Consider the following 19278-nt stretch of genomic DNA (forward strand, 5'->3'; position numbering starts at 1 on the left):
CTTGAGCAAACCGTATCATGGAGCCAGCACTGCTAACAAATTTGGGAGAAAACGGCCATAATAGTTCATCATTCCCAAGAAGCACTTGAGTTCTATGGTGTTTCGGTGCTGGTGCCTCACGAATAGCTCTCACTTTTTCTTCTACTGGGTTAAGGCCCTGCGAGTCAACCTATGACCCAGGTAAACCACTTCTTTTGCTTGGAAGATACATTTCTCTCTTTTCAAACCTACTCCAGCTTGTGAGAAACGCTTCAACACTCTTCCAGGTTAGCCAGGTGTTCTTCATCAGTTAGTCCTGTTACTAGGACACCATCGAGATAACCACAACATGGGGCAGTTCTTGAAGTAAGTTTTTCATGGTCCACTGGAAAATGGCACAAACCGATGAGATTTCGAAGGGTAACCAGGTATAGTGGTATAGCCCCCTGTGTGTGTTGATAGTCACCAAGTCCCAAGAAGGCCTTTTCTAGTTCAACTTGTTGGTAAGCATGTCGAAATTTGTATATGCGGTTCTCCTTTCCAGCTTGGAGTACATTTCATCGATTTTTGGTATAGGATGCCTGTCCAGTCTGGCCACTTTGTTAATAGTCAACTTGTAGTCCCCGCATATTCACACACTCTGGTCAGGCTTTAGGACTGGAACTATGGGTGCTGCCCATTCGGAAAATTGTACAGGTTTAAGACTCCCAACCTTTCCAGCCTGTCCAATTCGACATCAACTTTTTCTCGCAGTGCATAGGGTACTGCCTCGCCTTCGTGAATCTGGGGGTTGCCTCAGGATCCACATAGATTTTAGCTTGCAGCCCCTGAATCTTTCCAAGCTCCTCTCTGAAAACAGAGGCATATTTCTGTAATAGTTCTTGCAGATCTTTCATTCCAAGTTGAAAAATCTCAGTCCATTCCAACGTTATTTCCTAAAGCCAGTTCCGACCAAGTAGGCTTGGACCTTCCCCTGCTACCATTATTAGGGGTAAATTAACAGACTGATTTCCATACTGTACTGGAACCTTGCATATACCTCTTACTCATACGTCTTCGCCAGAATACATCTTAAATTTAGCATCTGAATTTTCCAGATTTAATGGGTGGTCTCCTCCATTCAGATATTTGAAAGTATGTTCCCTATAACCGTCATAGATGCCCCTATGTCCACTCCGTTCAGATGGGTTTTTCATTGACTTACACTGTCATGTAGATTGGCTCTGTTTTACCCATTTTTAAGTTGTGTAGTGAGTAAATATCTGACTCTGTTTCTTCTGGATCCTCTATTAAGTACATTTCACAATTTCTACCTTTTTGCTTAAAGTTTTGTCTTAACCTGTCTTTACAATGTTGCATAATGTGTCCATTACGATGGCAGATGAAACATTCAATTCTTTTAAATTGTCATTAATTTGCAGGCTGCCTGGTTCATTTCAGTCATTATTATTGTAGGTTTTCTCTGTTAAACCATTGCTTTTTGCTCGTCTGTTAATGGTTGCTGTTTCCTGCCTTTCTGTGGAGCCCGGCGCTTCCGTGCCATTTCGAACTGGTGCTTCCCACCCAAACGTGAAGGACGGCACCATTTAGACCTCACTTAGTTGCTTCTGAATCCCTGACTACACTCTCCATTGCGAGCACCAACTCCAGTGCCTTGCTGAAGTCTAGGTTTGTTTGACAACAACCTTATTTGAATGGTGTCTTCATTAATCTCACATATTAATCTGTCCCTTAACATGTCGTTAATCGATGTCTCAAACTCTCAATGCTCTGTCAGTTGTTTTAAAGCTGCTACATAGCAAGAAACTGTCTCTCCAGGGGCGTGACACCTCAAATTAGATTTAAAATGCTGCATTGTTACAGCACTTTCGGCTGAAAGTGGCTTAACACAAGATTTACCAACTCATTAAAGCTCTTGGAATCTGGGGCGCTGGGTGCTGTTAGAATACAAATTAGGCTGTATGTTTTACTGCGACACGTCGCTAAGAGGATTGCTTGCCTCTTCTCCTCGCCCGATATCATAGAGTCATAGAGGTCCACAGCACAGAAAAAGGCCCTTCGGCCCATCGAGTCTGCACCGATCAAACAAGTACCAAACGATTCTAATCCCATTTTCCAGCACTAGGCCCATAGCCTTGTATGCCATGGCATCGCAAGTGCACATCCAAATATTTCTTAAATGTTATGAGGGTATCTGCCTCTACCACCCTTTCAGGCAGTGAGTTCCAGATTCCCACCACCCCATGGGTGAAAAAATTCTTCCTCACATCCCCTCTAAACCTCCTGCCCCTTACTTTAAATATATGTCCCCTGGTTATTGATCCCTCCACCAAGGGGAAAAGTTCCTTCCTGTCTACCCTCAATTTTATACACCTCAATCTTGTCCCCCCTCAATCTCCTCTGCTCCAGGGAAAATAACCCCAATCAATCCAATCTCTCCTCATAACTAAAACAGTCCAGCCCAGGCAACCGTCCTGGTAAATCTCCTCTACGCTCTCTCTAATGCGATCACATCCTTCCTACCAAAGCAGATTGCAGAGCTGCACGCAACACTCTAGCTGTGGCTTAACCAGCGTTTTATACAGTTCCAGCATAACCTCCCTGCTCTTATATTCTATGCCTCGGCTAATAAAGGCAAGTATCCCATATGCCTTCTTAACCACCACATCTACCTGTTCCGCTACCTTAAGGGACCGGTGGACATGCACACCAAGGTCCCTCTGATCCTCCTTACTTCCCAGGGTCTTACCATTCATCGTGTATTTCCGTGCCTTGGTTGTCCTGCCCAAGGGCAACACCTGACACTTATCTGGATTAAATTCCATTTGCCACTGATAAGCCCATCTGACCAGCCCATCCATATCCTCCTGTAATCTAAGGCTATCCTCCTCACTATTTAACACTGCACCAATTTTTGTGTAATCCCCAAATTTACTGATCAATCCACCTACGTTCAAGTCTAAATCGTTTATATGTACCACAAACAGCAAGGGACCAACACCAATCCCTGCAGAACCCCACTGGACTCAAGCATCCAGTCACAAAAACCACCCCTCAACCATCACCCTCTGCTCTGAGCCACTCAGCCAATTCTGGATCCAATTTGCCAAATTGCCTTGGATCCCATGTGCTCTTTCCTTCGTTATCAGTCTCCCATGTGGGACCTTATCAAAATCCTTGCTGAAGTCCAAGTAGACTACGTCAAATGCATTGCCCTCAGCTACACACCTGGTCACCTTTTTGAAAAAATTCAATCAAATTGGTTAGACAAGACCTCCCCTTAACAAGACCATGCTGACTGTCCTTGATTAATCCCTGCCTCTCCAAGTGTGGATTAATTCTGTCCCTCAAAATTACTTCCAATAATTTTCCCAACACTGAGGTTAGACTGACTGGCCTGTAGTTTCTTGGTTTATCCTTTCCTCCCTTCTTGAATAATGATATCACATTGGCTGTCCTCCAATCCTCTGGCACCTCTCCTGTGGCCAGAGAAGTATTGAAAATTATTGCCAGCACCCCTGCTATCTCCTCCCTTGCCTCACTCGACAGCCTGGGATACATTTCATCTGGGTCTGAAAATTTATCTACTTTTAAGCCTACCAGACCACTTAGAACCTCCACCCTTTCTATGCTAATTGCTTTAATTATATCACAGTCCATCTGCCTGATTCCATACCCATGTCGTCCCTCTAACATGTGAACACCAACACAAAGTATTTGTTTAGAACCCTACCTATGTCTTCCGGCTCCACACACAAATTACCACTATGGTCTGGGCCCTGCTCTTTCTCTACTTATCCTCTTACTCTTAATGTACTTGTAAATTAACTTTGGATTTTCCTTTATTTTACCTGCCAATGGTTTTTCATGCCCTCTTTTTGCTCTCCTGATTTCCTTTTTAAGGTCCCCCCTACACATTCTATACTCCTCTAGGGCTTCCACTGTTTTGGGCCCTTGGGTCTGCCATAAGCCTCCCTTTTTCTCTTTACTCAATCCTGTATATCCCTCGACATCCAGGGTTCCCTGGATTTGTTGGCTCCACCCTTTGTCTTTACTAGAATATGTTGGCCCTGTACTGTCCCTATTTCCTTCTTGAATGAGTCCCACTGCTCTGACACAGATTTACCTAAAAGTAGCTGCTCCCAGTCCACTCTGGCCAAATCATGTCTGATCTTATTAAAATCGGTCTTCCCCCAATTTAGAACTCTGATTTCTGGCCCATCCTTGTCCTCTTCCATAACAACCTTGAACCGAATGGAGCTATGATTACTATCTTCAAAATGCTCCCCCACTGATACCTCTACCACTTGCCTGGCTTCATGCCCTAAAATTAACCCCAGGACCACCCCCTCTCTTGTAGGGCTTTTGACGTACTGGCTTAAAAAGCTCTCCTGGATACATTTTAAGAATTCTGCTCCCTCTAAACCTATCACACTATGGCTAACCCAGTTAATGCTGGGGAAATTGAAATCCCCCACTATTACTACCCCATTATTTTTACATTTCCCTGAAACTTGCCTACATATCTGCTCTTCTATTTCTCTCTGAGTGTTTCGGGGCCTATAGTACACTCCCAGCAATGTGATTGCTCCTTTTTTGTTTTTCAGTTCTACCCATGTGTCTTCTTTTTAGGAGGCTTCTAAGATGTCATCCCTCCTTATTGCTGTAATTGATTCCTTGATCAATATTGTGATAGCCCCTCCCCTTTTACCTCCTTCCCTGTCTCACCTGAAGATCCTATATCCTAGAATATTGAGCTGCCAATCCTGCCCCTCTCTCAACCATGTCTCTGTGACAGCAATGACATCATACTTCCATGTGTTAATTTGTGCCCTCAACTCATCTGCCTTATTCGTCAGACTTCTTGCATTAAAATAAATACCATCCAACCTTGCCAAGCTCCCTTGTGCCTTAACTGGCCTATAATTTCTATGCCTTCTAGACTCACTTGCTCTCTCTTCTAATTTTGGCTGTGCATCTCCCCCTGCAGAACCTCCTCTCAGGATCCCATCCCTCTGCCAAGTTGGTTTAAATCCTCCCCAACTGCGATAGCAAACCTCTCCGCAAGGATGTTGGTCCCATTCCGGTTCATGTGCAACCCGTCCGCCTTGTACAGGTCCCACCGTCCCCAGAAATCTAAAGCCCTCCCACCTGCACCATCTCTCCAACCACGCATTCATCTGGGCTAACCTCCTATTTCTATACTCACTCGCACATGGCACCGGAAGTAATCCAGAGATTACTACCTTTGAAGTCCTGTTTTTTAACCTGTTTCCCAGCTCCCTAAACTCTGCTTGCAGAACCTCATCCCTCTTTCTGCCTATGTTGTTGGTGCCAAAATGTATCATGATCTCTGTCCATTTGCCCTCCCCCTTTAGAATGCCCTGCAGCTGTTTGGTAACATCCTTGACCCTGGCACCAGGGAGGCAACATACTATCCTGGAATCACATCTATGGCCGCAGAAATGCCTGTCTGTTCCCCTTACCATCGAGTCTCCTACCACTATTGCTCTTCCCCTCTTTATCTTCACTCCCTGTGCAGCTGAGCCACTGAGTGCCATGAGTGTGGCTGCACTCCCCAGAATGACCATTACTCTCACCATTTTCCAACACTGAAAAATGGTTCTCAAGCAAGATGCACCCTGGGGATTTCCTGACTACCTGCCTGACACCTTTCTTCTGACTGATGGTCACCATTCCCTCTCTGTCTGCACTTTTGTAAGCTGTGGGGTGACTACATCTAAAATTGTGCTATCTACGAAACTTCAGCCTGGCAGATGCACTTCAGTGCCTCCAGCTGCCACTCAAGCTCCAAAGCTCGGAGCTCAAGTAGCTGCAGACAGAGGCACTTCCTGCATATGTGGTCGGTCAGAGCGCAAAGAGCGTCTAGGACTTCCCACATGTTGCAGGCAGTACATAACACGGGACTGAGCTGCCCAGCCATGCCTCTAGTTGAAAAAAAACCCTTACTTGAAGTTAAATACAGTAAAACACTATAAATTATTTATGTACTTTAAATAAAATCTAGAACCCTTACCTTTCCTTAGCTTATTCTATTTTAAACTGGAGAAAAACACTTACCCACTACTCACCAATCAGCTCTCACCTTTGTGCTGACATTAATTTTTGAAGCTTACCCGCACCCGCGCTGGTTCTGATCCCTCCACTGCTCTCTCGCGCTATCTTGTGATGTCACTCTTGTTATTTTCAACAAGAACTGACTGCAGGATGCTCTTCCCAGACTGCTTCACTGCAATGCTGACTGCAGGACACTCTTCCCAGACTGCTTCATCGTGACGCTGATTGCAGGACACTCTTCCCAGACTGCTTCACCGCGATGCTGTCTACAGGACACTCTTCCCAGCTGTGTCGTTGGCCAAAAAGAACGCAAGGCATTCAATGTAATGTGACCAATCATTGGTGGTCTGATCAAACGGTTTGATGCAGCCAAACTGTGGCATACTGGAGGGAGGTAACTTCGACGACTATGATGAAGGCTGTACTTACAATCACCTTGCAAGGTACGGCTGATTTACTTCTGTTTAATTTCCATGCCTTTCTTTGGTGTCATTGACTGGTCGTGTTTTGCCTCGTCGCCAGTTATGTTCCTTCTTGCAGGTTGCTTTGCTCAGCGAACACGGTTGCACGCCTATCTATTGGCGAGTGAGTTGGTAATCAAGATGATGCAGATGAAGAGACCATTGTAAGATGAAGCACATGCTGTTTACTAACATAAGTAACAGAGCACTAACACACCTGCTTCTCAAACCAAAACCGATTCTAAAACTACTGACTAACAATATAGCCCGCGCTACACAGCAATTGGGTAATACCATCATGTGGCCAATCTGCTCACATTCTCTTAAAGGTGTACAGCACTTCAGGTTACAACAGTTCTCCTTAGAGCAGAGAAAAAGAAAAGTTTTGATAGAACTGTTCAAAATCCAGGATGCTATTGATAGTTTCTACTTATTTACCCTGTTTCCAATGGCAGAGAGTTGGGAAGCAGAGGACACAGATTTAAAATAATTTGCAACATAACCAGAAGCTATATTAGAGAAAAGCTATTTTATGCAGTGAGCTGTTATGGTCTGGCATTTGCTCTCAGCGGTGAAGGAACAGTTTTCACCTCCCATCTCACATACAGTTACACAGAGAATTTTTTGGACAAATCATCCGAAATTTCCACAATCCAGCATATGTTTCATTGAGGGTCCTCTGCAAGTCATCATCAGCATCTTTGAACAGGGCAAGCAATAATGAGCTCATAAACCAGGTTGAAGTGCCTTCACTAAATCACACTAAGAGGTTAAAAAAAAAAACAGGAAATTTGGGTTATATTTGAAACATCTACTGGACGTGAAATAAAGATTGGGAAATCCAAATGGAATTGAGGGCAAGAGAAATGATTATTTAAATCTGCAACTTGTAAAATTAATTTTTCAGGGCCAGAGAGATTGTTCAACGTGTTATGGCGTCAAAAATTAACTTGCTAATAAATGCACCAGCCCTAACTTTCTGTTTTAGCCCTTTTTAGTGTGGAGTTAGTGGTAAGTGTCCTATGCACACCATTAGAGTGATTTCAGTGTTCAGTTCATCAGCAAGAACTATAACAGTGAACTTTGTAAAGGAACAAAGTATCTCTGACAGAGACCTCCAGATTTTCACATTTCAACTGTGCATGTGCAAATGCCAAAAGTTGCTGTGAAATTTATCCTGTAATAAGAGCAAGCATTGATTGATTTGCCATGATTATTACAGCAAAATCAGGGCCAATAACATTAAAAAAGGAATTGGGTTATTATGTGAAGGGAAAAACCATTGAGAGCTAAGGACAAAAAGGATAGGAGTGGAAGTAAAAGAATAAGTCTTTCAAATAACCAGCACAAATGATGAGCCAAATAACCTCCTTCTGTGCTGTGCTTTTCATGATTCTTGAGGAATTAAGAGAACAAAAGAGAAAATGAAAAACAGAGAAATAAAGGAGGTAAAAACTGGGGGTGGGGGAGTTGCGTGGACAAAATAGAAGGAAAAGGCAGAGAGACCAAGGTGGAAGAGAAAACAGAGGTAAGATGGAATGAAAAAGGTGGAGAGGAAATAAAAATAATGGAGAGGAAATGAAGGAGGGAGAGGTAATGACAGAGAAAGAGAGAGCACAAGATTGAGTGTGAGGGTAAAAGACAGTGGGCTAAAATGTCCAGTCCCGTTAGCTTCAGGCGGCAAGGTGGGCGGGGGGGAAAATAATTTGGCTTGAGGGGCAGAAATCGGATTCACGCCAGCATGAAAGCACAGAAGCATCATCCAATGGTATCTGCCTTGGCGGAACGCAAATCCCACTGGAGGCCAGCGTGAACCTGATTTGCAACGCAGTAATTGGATGCAAAGTAAAGCCTGACCGGAATCGTCCCGCAATGCCAGACTTACAGTTATGAAGGCGGGAAAACACACTGGCCTACAACAAATCTGGACAAGTGTGACATGCAGAAGAGAGGTCTTATCATTAGGGCCTTGCTCAGATCATGGACATCCGAGGAGAAGATGCTGGAGCCCTACAGCGATCGGACCCTGGAGGAGCACATGCGTGCATGCTGGGTGGATTCTCATAGACATAGCTCTGCCGTGAAGCAGCTCATGGAAGGTGTGAGGTCTCCGTTCATGTCTCGGAACATCATGATGTTGGCCATGGGCTGCCACGGATGATCGGTAAGTGGGGGGGGGTGAAGGTGTATCGCAGGAGCTCGGAGAGGAAGGTCTAGGTGTGATGCAAGTGGAGGGATGTTGGTGGTGGGGCTGGGGGGAGATGAGATTGGTGGGGGGGGGAAAGAGGTGTCTGGGGTGGGTGAGGTTGGGGGCGGAGGGTGTAACGGGGAGATTGCGCAAAAGGGGAGGTAGGTGGAAGGGAGGGGGGAATGTGGAAGGGAGAGGGGGGAAGGTGGAAGGGAACAGGAAGGTGGGGGGGGGGAAGGTGAGTTGGGGGGGGAGGGGGGTTATGGTTGGGGGGGATGGTGGGTTTTGTGGAGGGAGAGGTGGGTTTTGGGCAGGAGGGAAGGTATGTTTGGGGGAAAGGTGGGCTTGGTGGGGGGGAGCGAGAAAGGTGTTTGTGGGAGGGTGAAAGGGGTTTGTGGAGGGGGCAAAAAGGGGTTTGGAGAGGTGGGAAGGGGTTTGTGGAGGGGGCAAAAAGGGGTTTGGAGAGGTGGGAAGGGGTTTGGAGAGGTGGGAAGGGGTTTGGAGAGGTGGGAAGGGGTTTGGAGAGGTGGGAAGGGGTTTGGAGAGGTGGGAAGGGGTTTGGAGAGGTGGGAAGGGGTTTGGAGAGGTGGGAAGGGGTTTGGAGAGGTGGGAAGGGGTTTGGAGAGGTGGGAAGGGGTTTGGAGAGGTGGGAAGGGGTTTGGAGAGGTGGGAAGGGGTTTGGAGAGGTGGGAAGGGGTTTGGAGAGGTGGGAAGGGGTTTGGAGAGGTGGGAAGGGGTTTGGAGAGGTGGGAAGGGGTTTGGAGCAGGGATGAAGGGGATTGGAGCAGGGATGAAGGGGATTGGAGCAGGGATGAAGGGGATTGGAGCAGGGATGAAGGGGATTGGAGCAGGGATGAAGGGGATTGGTGCAGGGATGAAGGGGATTGGAGCAGGGATGAAGGGGATTGGAGCAGGGATGAAGGGGATTGGAGCAGGGATGAAGGGGATTGGAGCAGGGATGAAGGGGATTGGAGCAGGGATGAAGGGGATTGGAGCAGGGATGAAGGGGATTGGAGCAGGGATGAAGGGGATTGGAGCAGGGATGAAGGGGATTGGAGCAGGGATGAAGGGGATTGGAGCAGGGATGAAGGGGATTGGATTGGAGCGGGGATGAGGGGGATTGGATTGGAGGGGGGGGTGAAGGGGATTGGAGGGGGGGTGAAGGGGATTGGAGGGGGGGTGAAGGGGATTGGAGGGGGGGTGAAGGGGATTGGAGGGGGGGTGAAGGGGATTGGAGGGGGGATGAAGGGGATTGGAGGGGAGATGAAGGGGATGGGGGGGTGAAAGGGATTGGAGGGGGGATGAAGGGGATTGGAGGGGGGGTGAAAGGGATTGCAGGGGGGGTGAAAGGGATTGGAGGGGCGGTGAAAGGGATTGGAGGGGCGGTGAAAGGGATTGGAGGGGCGGTGAAAGGGATTGGAGGGGCGGTGAAAGGGATTGGAGGGGCGGTGAAAGGGATTGGAGGGGCGGTGAAAGGGATTGGAGGGGCGGTGAAAGGGATTGGAGGGGCGGTGAAAGGGATTGGAGGGGCGGTGAAAGGGATTGAGGGGGGGTGAAAGGGATTGGAGGGAGGGTGAAGGGGATTGGAGGGGGTAGTGAAGGGGATTGGATCGGAAAGGGGAGGGGTTTGGAAGGGAAGGGGAGGGGTTTGGAGGGGAGAAAGGGGTTTCGGTGGGGAAGAGGGGTTTGGGGGAAGGGGTTTGGAGGGGGTAAGGGTTTAGAGAGGAGTGTGGGTTTTGCGGGAAGAAAGAGGTTTGGAGGAGGGGAAGGGGGTTAGGAGGGGAGAAGAGGGGCAGGGGTTTGGAGAGGTGGGAAAGGATTTGGAGCAGGGACGAAAGGGATTGGAGCAGGGATGAAGGGGATTGGATTGGTGCGGGGATGAGGGGGATTGGGGGGGGGGTGTGAAGGGGATTGGAGGGGGGGTGTGAAGGGGATTGGAGGGGGGGTGTGAAGGGGATTGGAGGGGGGGTGTGAAGGGGATTGGAGGGGGGGTGTGAAGGGGATTGGAGGGGGGGTGTGAAGGGAATTGGAGGGGGGGTGTGAAGGGAATTGGAGGGGGGGTGTGAAGGGGATTGGAGGGGGGATGAAGGGGATGGGGGGATGAAAGGGATTGGAGGGGGGGTGAAAGGGATTGGAGGGGGGGTGAAAGGGATTGGAGGCGGGGGTGGAAGGGATTGGAGGGGGGTGAAAGGGATTGGGGGGGTGAAAGGGATTGGAGGGGGGGTGAAAGGGATTGGAGGGGGGGTGAAAGGGATTGGAGGAGGGGTGAAAGGGATTGGAGGGGCGGTGAAAGGGATTGGAGGGACGGTGAAAGGGATTGGAGGGGCGGTGAAAGGGACTGGAGGGGCGGTGAAAGGGACTGGAGGGGCGGTGAAAGGGATTGGAGGGGCGGTGAAAGGGATTGGGGGGGTGAAGGGGATTGGATTGGGAAGAGGAGGGGTTTGGAGGGGAAGGGGAGGGGTTTGGAGGGGAGAAAGGGGTTTCGGTGGGGAAGAGGGGTTTGGGGAAAGAAGGGGTTAGGAGGGGAGAAGAGGGGAAGGGGTTAGGAGGGGAGAAGAGGGGAAGGGGTTAGGAGGGGAGAAGAGGGGAAGGGGTTAGGAGGGGAGAAGAGGGTGAAAAAGAGGTTTGGAGCAGGGGAAGGAGTTGGGAGGGTGGGGGAAGGAGTTGGGAGGGTGGGGGAAGGAGTTGGGAGGGTGAAGGTATCTGGGGACGGGGGGGAAGGACGGTGTTTGGAAGGGGAGGATGCCTGGAGGAAAAAGGTGTCTGGGGGTGGAAGAGTGGGAAAAGGGTGGAAGAGGGGGGTAAAGGGTGGAAGAGGGTGTTACTGGGGGGAATGTCTAGGTGAATGGCAAGGGAGGGGTCTGTGGAGTCAATGACTGCTCCTGAGTGTTGAATAGGAAAATTGGTTAGTAGGAAGGGCAGAGGAAGCCGGAAGGGTAGGATGAGGGTGAATTGGTGGCAGTAGAAAGCACAGCAAGGATGGTTGATGGGGATTCAGAGGCAGACAGACCCTGGGGGTGGGAAGGAGATCATCAACGAAGTCAATGTGAATGCTGCGGGGGGGTGGATTCTCAGGAAAGTAGGGAATATGCACGTTCAACTGGACATCCTGGAAAGCGGGTTGATAGGTGATGGTAGGGAGGTGGAAAGTGATGCCAGGGGTGGGGGTCAACAGTGATGGGGCGAGTTCATGGGTGACTGGGGCAGGGGAAAGGACGGGGGAGCTGACGATAAACTTGACAACTACCATTTCACAGAAAGTGAAAATGAGCGGAGCCTCATGTTAGACAGACACAGGTGCTGCATGGGAGTGCAATTACTGGGTACGCGGAGATGCAGGTCAGCTCAGATGGACAACTGAAAGGGAACCTCAGCAAGCAGCATTGAAAATGGTTGCAACAGTAAGATTAGTGTGATGGATGAAGGCTCCACATGCATGGGAGGGTGCTTGCACGAGGCTCCGAAAGACCCTGCCACACACACACTTCTCCCTCCAGAGTCACTTGTGGTTCAGCTCCCTGTAGCTGAACTGCTAGTGGAAGGGGGGGAATGCAGTGGGAGGACCTGCAAACCCTGTCAATGAAGCTGAAAGACAACACTGCACATTATTCAGTGAAAGTGAGTATATTTTCAGATTATAAAGTGACAAAATGTTTTCACCCGTACAACCACGTGATCAGGATTTCTTAACTTTTCTAGGCCTACCACTTCTAGGTGCTGCCCTGACATCCACAGCAGGGATAGAGTCAACCTGTGAAATGGCTGACCCTGTTGCCTCTGATGACTTTGGCATGCGTCCTCTAGAGAACTAAGGCTTTGAGAGCCCCGGCTTGCTTTGGCTGTCCTCCTTGGGCCAGCTGTTCCCTCCTTTGGGGCAGAGGATGAGGGTGAGGGGATCACAGGCAATTTGAGAGGAAAAAGCTGGAATCAGATGTAACGGTATTACAGTTGAATAAAGGCAACTACAGAGGCATGAGGGAGGAGCTGGCCAGAATTGACTGGGAGATGAGCCTAGCAGGAAAGACTGTGGAACAGCAATGGCAGGAGTTTCTGGGAGTAATTTGGGAGACACAGCAAAAATTCAACCGTAGGAAGAAGCAGCATACTAAAGGGAGGACAAGGCAACCATGGCTGACAAGGGAAGTCAGGGGCAGCATTAAAATTAAAGAGAAAGCATACAATGCAGTGAAGAGCAGTGGGAAACCAGGGGATTGGGAAGCCTACAAAGACCAACAGAGGACAACTAAAAAAGAAATAAGGAGGGAGAAGATTAAGTATGAGTGTAAACTAGCTAGTAATATAAAAGAAGATTGCAAGAGTTTTTTTTAGATATAAAAGGGTAAGAGAGAGGCAAAAGTGGACTTTGGGCCACTGGAAAATGACACTGGAGAAGTAGTAGTGGGGAAAAAAGAAATGGCGGAGGAACTGAATAGGTACTTTGTCTCAGTCTTCACAGTGGAAGACACAAGTGACATCCCCAAAGTTCAAGAGAATTGGGGGGCAGAGGTGAGTATGGCGGCTATTACCAAGGAGAAGGTGCTAGGAAAACTGAAAGGTCTGAAGGTGGATAAATCACCTGGATTACACCCCAGAGTTCTGAAGGAGATAGCTGAACAGATAGCGGAGGGGTTAGTGGTGATCTTTCAGTAATCACTGGAATCAGGGAGCGTCCCAGAGGACTGGAAAATCGCTAATGTAACCCCCTTGTTTAAGAAGGAAGTGAGGCAAAAGATGGGAAATTACAAGCCAATTAGCCTGACCTCGGTCATTGGTAAGATTTTAGAGTCCATTATTAAGGATGAGATTTCAGAATACTTGGAAGTGCATGGTAAAATCGGGCAAAGTCAGCATGGTTTCATCATGGGGAGGTCATAGCTGCCAAATCTGTTAGAATTCTTTGAGGAGGTAACGAGTAGGTTAGACAAAGGAGAGCCAATGGATGTTATCTACTTGGACTTCCAGAAGGCCTTTGACAAGGTCCCACACAGGAGGCTGCTAAGTAAGATAAGAGCCCATGGTGTTAGAGGCAAGGTACTAGCATGGATAGAAGATTGGCTGTCTGGCAGGAGGCAGAGAGTGGGGATAAGGGGGTCCTTCTCAGGATGGCAGCAGGTGACTAGTGGAGTTCCACAGGGGTCAGTGTTGGGACCACAACTTTTCACTTTATACATTAATGATCTAGATGAAGGAACTTAGGGCATCCTGGCTAAGTTTGCAGATGATACAAAGATAGGTGGAGGGACAGGTAGTATTAAGGAGGCAGGGAGGCTGCAGAAGGATTTGGACAAGTTAGGAGAATAGGCAAAGAAGTTGCAGATGGAATACCATGTGGGGAAGTGTTAGGTCATGCACTTTAGTAGAAATAGAGGCATAGACTATTTTCTAAATGGGGAGAGAATTCAGAAATCTGGAGTGCAAAGGGACTTGGGAGCCCTAGTCTAGGATTCTCTTAAGGCTAACTTGCAGGTTGACGCGGTAGTTAGGAAGGCAAATGCAATGTTGGCATTTATTTCGAGAGGACTAGAATATAAAAGCAGGGATGTGCTGCTGAGGCTTTATAAGGCTTTGGTCAGACCACATTTAGAATATTGTGAGCAATTTTGGGCCCCATATCTCAGGAAGGATGTGCTGGCCCTGGAGAAGGTCCAGAGGAGGTTCACGAGAATAATCCCAGGAATGAAAGGCTTAACATATGAGGAACGTTTGAGGGCTCTGGGTCTATACTTGATGGAGTTTAGAAGGATGAGGGGGGATCTGATTGAAACTTACAGTATACTGAAAGGCCTGGATAGAGTGGACATGGGGAAGATGTTTTCATTAGTAGGAGAGACTAGGACCTGAGGGCATGGCCTCAGAGTAAAGGGAAGACCTTTTAGAACAGAGATGAGGAGAAACTTCTTTAACAAGAGTGTGGTGAATCTATGGAATTCATTGCCACAGAAGGCTGTGGAGGCTAGGTCATGGAGTGTATTTAAGACCGAGATAGATAGGTTCTTGATTGGTAAGGGGATCAAAGGTTACGGGGAGAAGGCGGGAGAATGGGGTTGAGAAACTTATCAGCCATGATTGAATGGCGGAGCAGACTCGATGGGCCGATTGGCCTAAGTTCTGCTCCTATGTCTTATGGTTGCCTGGAGCAGTCCTGGCATGAAGACATGAAATAGGCTGCACTCTGGTGGGCTTTAAATATGGCAGTCGGAGCAGGAAGCACTGAGGTCACAGCGTGAAGGGCAAATCCAAGCCTGCCTGCCAGCAATCTGGAGTGATTCCCGTGAATGCATTATTAATGAGGCTGGTCGCGCCGGGAATGGGATGATATGGCACGAAAACCCGCCTTTGCAACTGGCAGGTATAATGACTTTTTTCACGCCCACTCCTGCACTTTGTGCAAATCTGGGACAATTCCACCAGTATGATGCACTGATAAATACAGAAGGAATTTCAATTTTTGAGATTCTGGGAAATATGTACAATGAGTTCTAATTACAACACAGTCTGGGTATAGTGAGGAGGAGAATCAATAAGATGGTTTATCTCATACTAATTAAACAGAGGGGCAGGATAGGTTGAGATACAAAGAGGTAGATAGATTAGAAACTTAAGGCAAGGATTTTATTATCTGTCAGACAGCCACTTTTTTTGTCCATCTTGTCCAAGAGTGAAAGAGATGTTATTCATGCCTCTACAAACACGACATGGATTGTTTAATTTAAGGTAAATGTCAATTTCACAATATTAAAAACACACAAAGTCACAAATGTTTGATCAATGTACAAATGAAGACCAAAAATTTTAACTTTCAAAACAAAGTTGCAAAATTAGTGATGAAAAAATTACACTAAAATATTTTACAACAAAAAAAATCAAAATCAGTGAAATAATAAACACATTGATTTTCATGTGCAGGCAATTGTTGCAAAGGTAAAGAAAGAAACCCATTTCAAAATAAGACCTAATAAGAAAGATCACTGGATCCAGAATGGCATTACAAAGCAGCAAATCAAAGGAATAATGTCACCATTGATAATCTTTTTCCTCCATTTCTCTCCCCCTTCAAATAATAAAAATTCTATTTAAGTGGAGTTGAACAAATAAGAAATAATGCTGTTTGTTGACTTATCCAGAGAAATCCAGAGCAAGGGGGCATCATTTAAAATTAGTTTTAAGTCTTAAGGTTCCCAGAAGTTTGAAATAATTGTACCTTTATGCACAAGGGCTGGAGCTTCATCGCTTGTATTTCGTAAATCACAGCATGTGTTGCCGACTAATAAATTCAGCTGAATTTCACAAGCCCCCAGCAGGTGCATTTCCTTGGGGGGGGGGGGGTGGCATTTAAATTGGGCGGGTGCTCACCCCTGAGCTCACCCCCATAATACAGGGGCTGGGCAGGCACTGAAATCCGTAATCCGCCCACCATACTTAAATGAATAACCAAGGATCAAATAGGTTTACTATCAAGCCAACTGACCCTGATAATAGGTTGCCAACGCCATAAAACGTTTGGCATGGGCAGCTGGGCAGGAGCAGGCAGCCCGACTTTTTTCACTGAAACGTTTAAGGGGCGGAAAGGAAATGGAGCTGTTGCTCTTCGGGGGCAGCCCTTTGCTGCTCACTGGGTGCCTCCCCACAAGGTCTAATCCCCTTCTTCTTTCCTACCCACTTTCTCCCTTAAACCTACCCTCTCTCACCCCGCCCCTCTCCCTAACATACCTAAACCCTCCAAGCCCAAGACCCCAGACTTACCTGCACCGGGGAACTAGTGGCCTTGGTCATCATCTTCTTCTTCTGCAGTCCCTGGCGCTGCCGGCACGAGAGACGGAAGTCCCACTTGCCCTCCTTAATCTACTTTATGGCTTCGGGGCAGATCAGAATGCAGCATGTAGGATCGGCAGGGTAGGGGGGCGGTGGTGGCATGTTGCTTGCACTTTTCCCCCCCCCACCCACCATTATTCTGCCCATTGTTAGTTTATACATAGACTGTAGTGCAGTCGTGAGTGATACTTACGTATGCAGACACATGAACAAATAGTTCCTAAATCATACTGGAATAATATATCACTATAACAATTAAGAACCAAGCCATTCAGGAGTGAACTCGGGAGACATTTCTTCATACAAAGGTAGTGGAAGTTTCCGCCAAAGAGGTGCGGGTGCTTTTTTTTTTATTCATTCAAGAGATGTGGACTTCCCTGGCTTGACAGTATTTATTGCCCATCCATAATTGCCCTTGAGAAGGTGGTGGTAAGCTGCCTTCTTGAACCACTGCAGTCTATGTGGTGTAGGTACACCCACAGTGCTGTTAGAGAGGGAGTTCCAGGATCTTGACCCAGCGACAGTGAAGGAATGGCAATATATTTCCAAACCAGGATGGTGAGTGGCTTGGAAGTGAAATTCCAGGTATTGCTAAGCAAGTGTCACTTGATAGCACTGTTGATGACTTGTTCCATTACTTTACTGATGATCGAGAGTAGACTGATGGGACAGTAATTGGCCAGGTTGGATTTATCTAGCTTTTGGGTATGAGACATACCTGGGTAATTTTCCGCATTGCTGGATAGACGCCGGTGTTGTAGCTGTACTGGAACAATACAGGCTAGGGGCGCGGCAAGTTCTGGAGCACAAGTCTTCAGTACTATTGCCGGAATATTGTCAGGACCCAATGCCTTGGATCTTTTGCACTGACAGGAGTACAATTTTGGTGCCTACACATGGTGGGAGAATTGAAGTTCTGAAGGCTACCAAAATTACAACCAAATTGACTAACTTGTTATCAAAATATGAGGATATGGAGCTAATTTTGTTCAGATAAATGCAGGATTGGAGGGGATGTCATTGAGCTTTTTAAAGCAAAGAGATTAGATTTTGTCCCATTGTATAGGTTATTTCAAATGGAAACTGATGGTATGATTAGGAAACATGCATACAATTTCCTCAGACAAAGTGTTGTTAGTCATTGGAAAATATTTCTTCTTAGTGTATGCCTGCATACATTTTTTTTAATATAAAAAATGAACAGGTTTGTCTGGCAGGTAATGTTCAAGGCCCTCTGTCCGAGTAAAGGAGAGGATATGGGGGATAAAATAGGAAAAACATTTTCAGATCAGAGCTTAAAATAGAACAATGCAGAAATATAGGAAAGCACAAGGTTCTGCAGACCATCTGCTGCTCCCAAAAGCTCATGCGCAACTCATAGCATTAAGCATTATGTCATTCCCCTAAATGTTTCTATGCTACTTGCCTTTGCAGAAAGTCTGCTCTGCACAGAACACAGTAAACTTGTGAAGTAGTTCAATCTAAACTGTCGGTGGATTTTTCTTCTAAATTTCAGCCTGTGTTTCTGGACGCTGGTGTTTATGACTAGCTTAATCATTTCAGGGTACAAGCTATTTATTAAATTATTTGAATATTGAATATTGAAGGAACAGGTTTGCTGCTCTGATCATTGCCAGTGAGCTTTTTCGTCTTGTGGATACAACATTTCAGGTATGGCTATACCATAGTCTTATATACACTACCATCTCCTGGGGTTTGTGTACGATCCACCTGACTATGAATCATCTAGTATGGTTTCATTGGTTTGGTTAACAATGTCCAAGATCCCTCTCCTGTGTTGTGTCCTAAAACTTCTAGGCCTTTTAAGTTGTAATTCTCATTTTTATTTCACTTTCCAAGCCTCATCACCGTATAATTGCCATAGTAGATGCCATTTGTTACTTATAAACCCATCTGTTAAAAATCTATCCAGTGCCTTTGCACATGTATTGCCTCTTCATTATTTGACTCCCCACCACACTATTTGAGGTCTTATGGAAATATAGATATCTTTGTTTCAATTTCTGGCTGCAAACATTTGTATACGGAGAACAGCAATGGCCTTTGCAAAGATTTTTATCTCTGCTGAGGATCCTTTGCCTTTGCTCACAAAGGAATATGACCAAAACACATTGAAACAATTTATGATCTCTTCCCTAATCTGTAATAGAACAGATTTGAAAATCACTTTTCATTAATGAGTCTAACTATACCATTACTGCCTACTGATCGGCAGTTAGCTTCTATTTTTGGTAGGAATCTAACAAATATGGGAGTTTTGTTGATCATCACAAACACGTTACAACTAAAGGTCTTCCAGACCAATACAAATAGCTTCAAAGACTTTTTCTTAATAAGAGTGGCACAACATTTTTAGCTGAACCATATACTTACATCAGGATATTCTTTAACAGGTACATAAAGCTTCTCTTGTAACTGTACAATAGGCCCCACACCATCTGGTAATTCTGCACTTTTCTTCTCTGTACTGCCATTTAATGTATCGTTGTACATATCTTTCCGCACTCTGCTGATCTCTGCAGAACAAAAGAGAAGTAAGGCAAAACGTACAAATCTTAAAGGTAGCAGAAAAAACAATCTCTCAGTAAAAAAATAAGAAACTTCAAAATATACAAATGTGTTTTCAGAAAGTTCTCCACAGTAGCCTAATTCTCAAGTATTTACTGACTTATGATGAATTGCGATGAGTTTAAAAAAACAAGTAAATTGAAATAAATAGATTAGATTCTGAAGATTGGC

At 46.4% G+C, this 19278-nt stretch overlaps 1 protein-coding gene across 8 annotated transcripts in view; it reads right to left on the bottom strand.

Annotated features, from left to right (window-relative positions):
- The window catches only part of LOC121271017 (protein quaking), a 731453-nt gene that overhangs the window by 535654 nt on the left and 176521 nt on the right, over nt 1-19278 (bottom strand). For all 8 annotated transcript variants that reach the window (XM_041176759.1, XM_041176737.1, XM_041176719.1 and 5 more), the window contains exon 2: nt 18913-19055. In XM_041176759.1, the coding sequence (XP_041032693.1) occupies nt 18913-19055 (143 nt within the window). The remainder of the gene's footprint in view (nt 1-18912; nt 19056-19278) is intronic.

This window comes from Carcharodon carcharias, chromosome 2 (genome assembly GCF_017639515.1).
Source record: "Carcharodon carcharias isolate sCarCar2 chromosome 2, sCarCar2.pri, whole genome shotgun sequence".
In the NCBI taxonomy this organism is placed as follows: Eukaryota; Metazoa; Chordata; class Chondrichthyes; order Lamniformes; family Lamnidae; genus Carcharodon; species Carcharodon carcharias.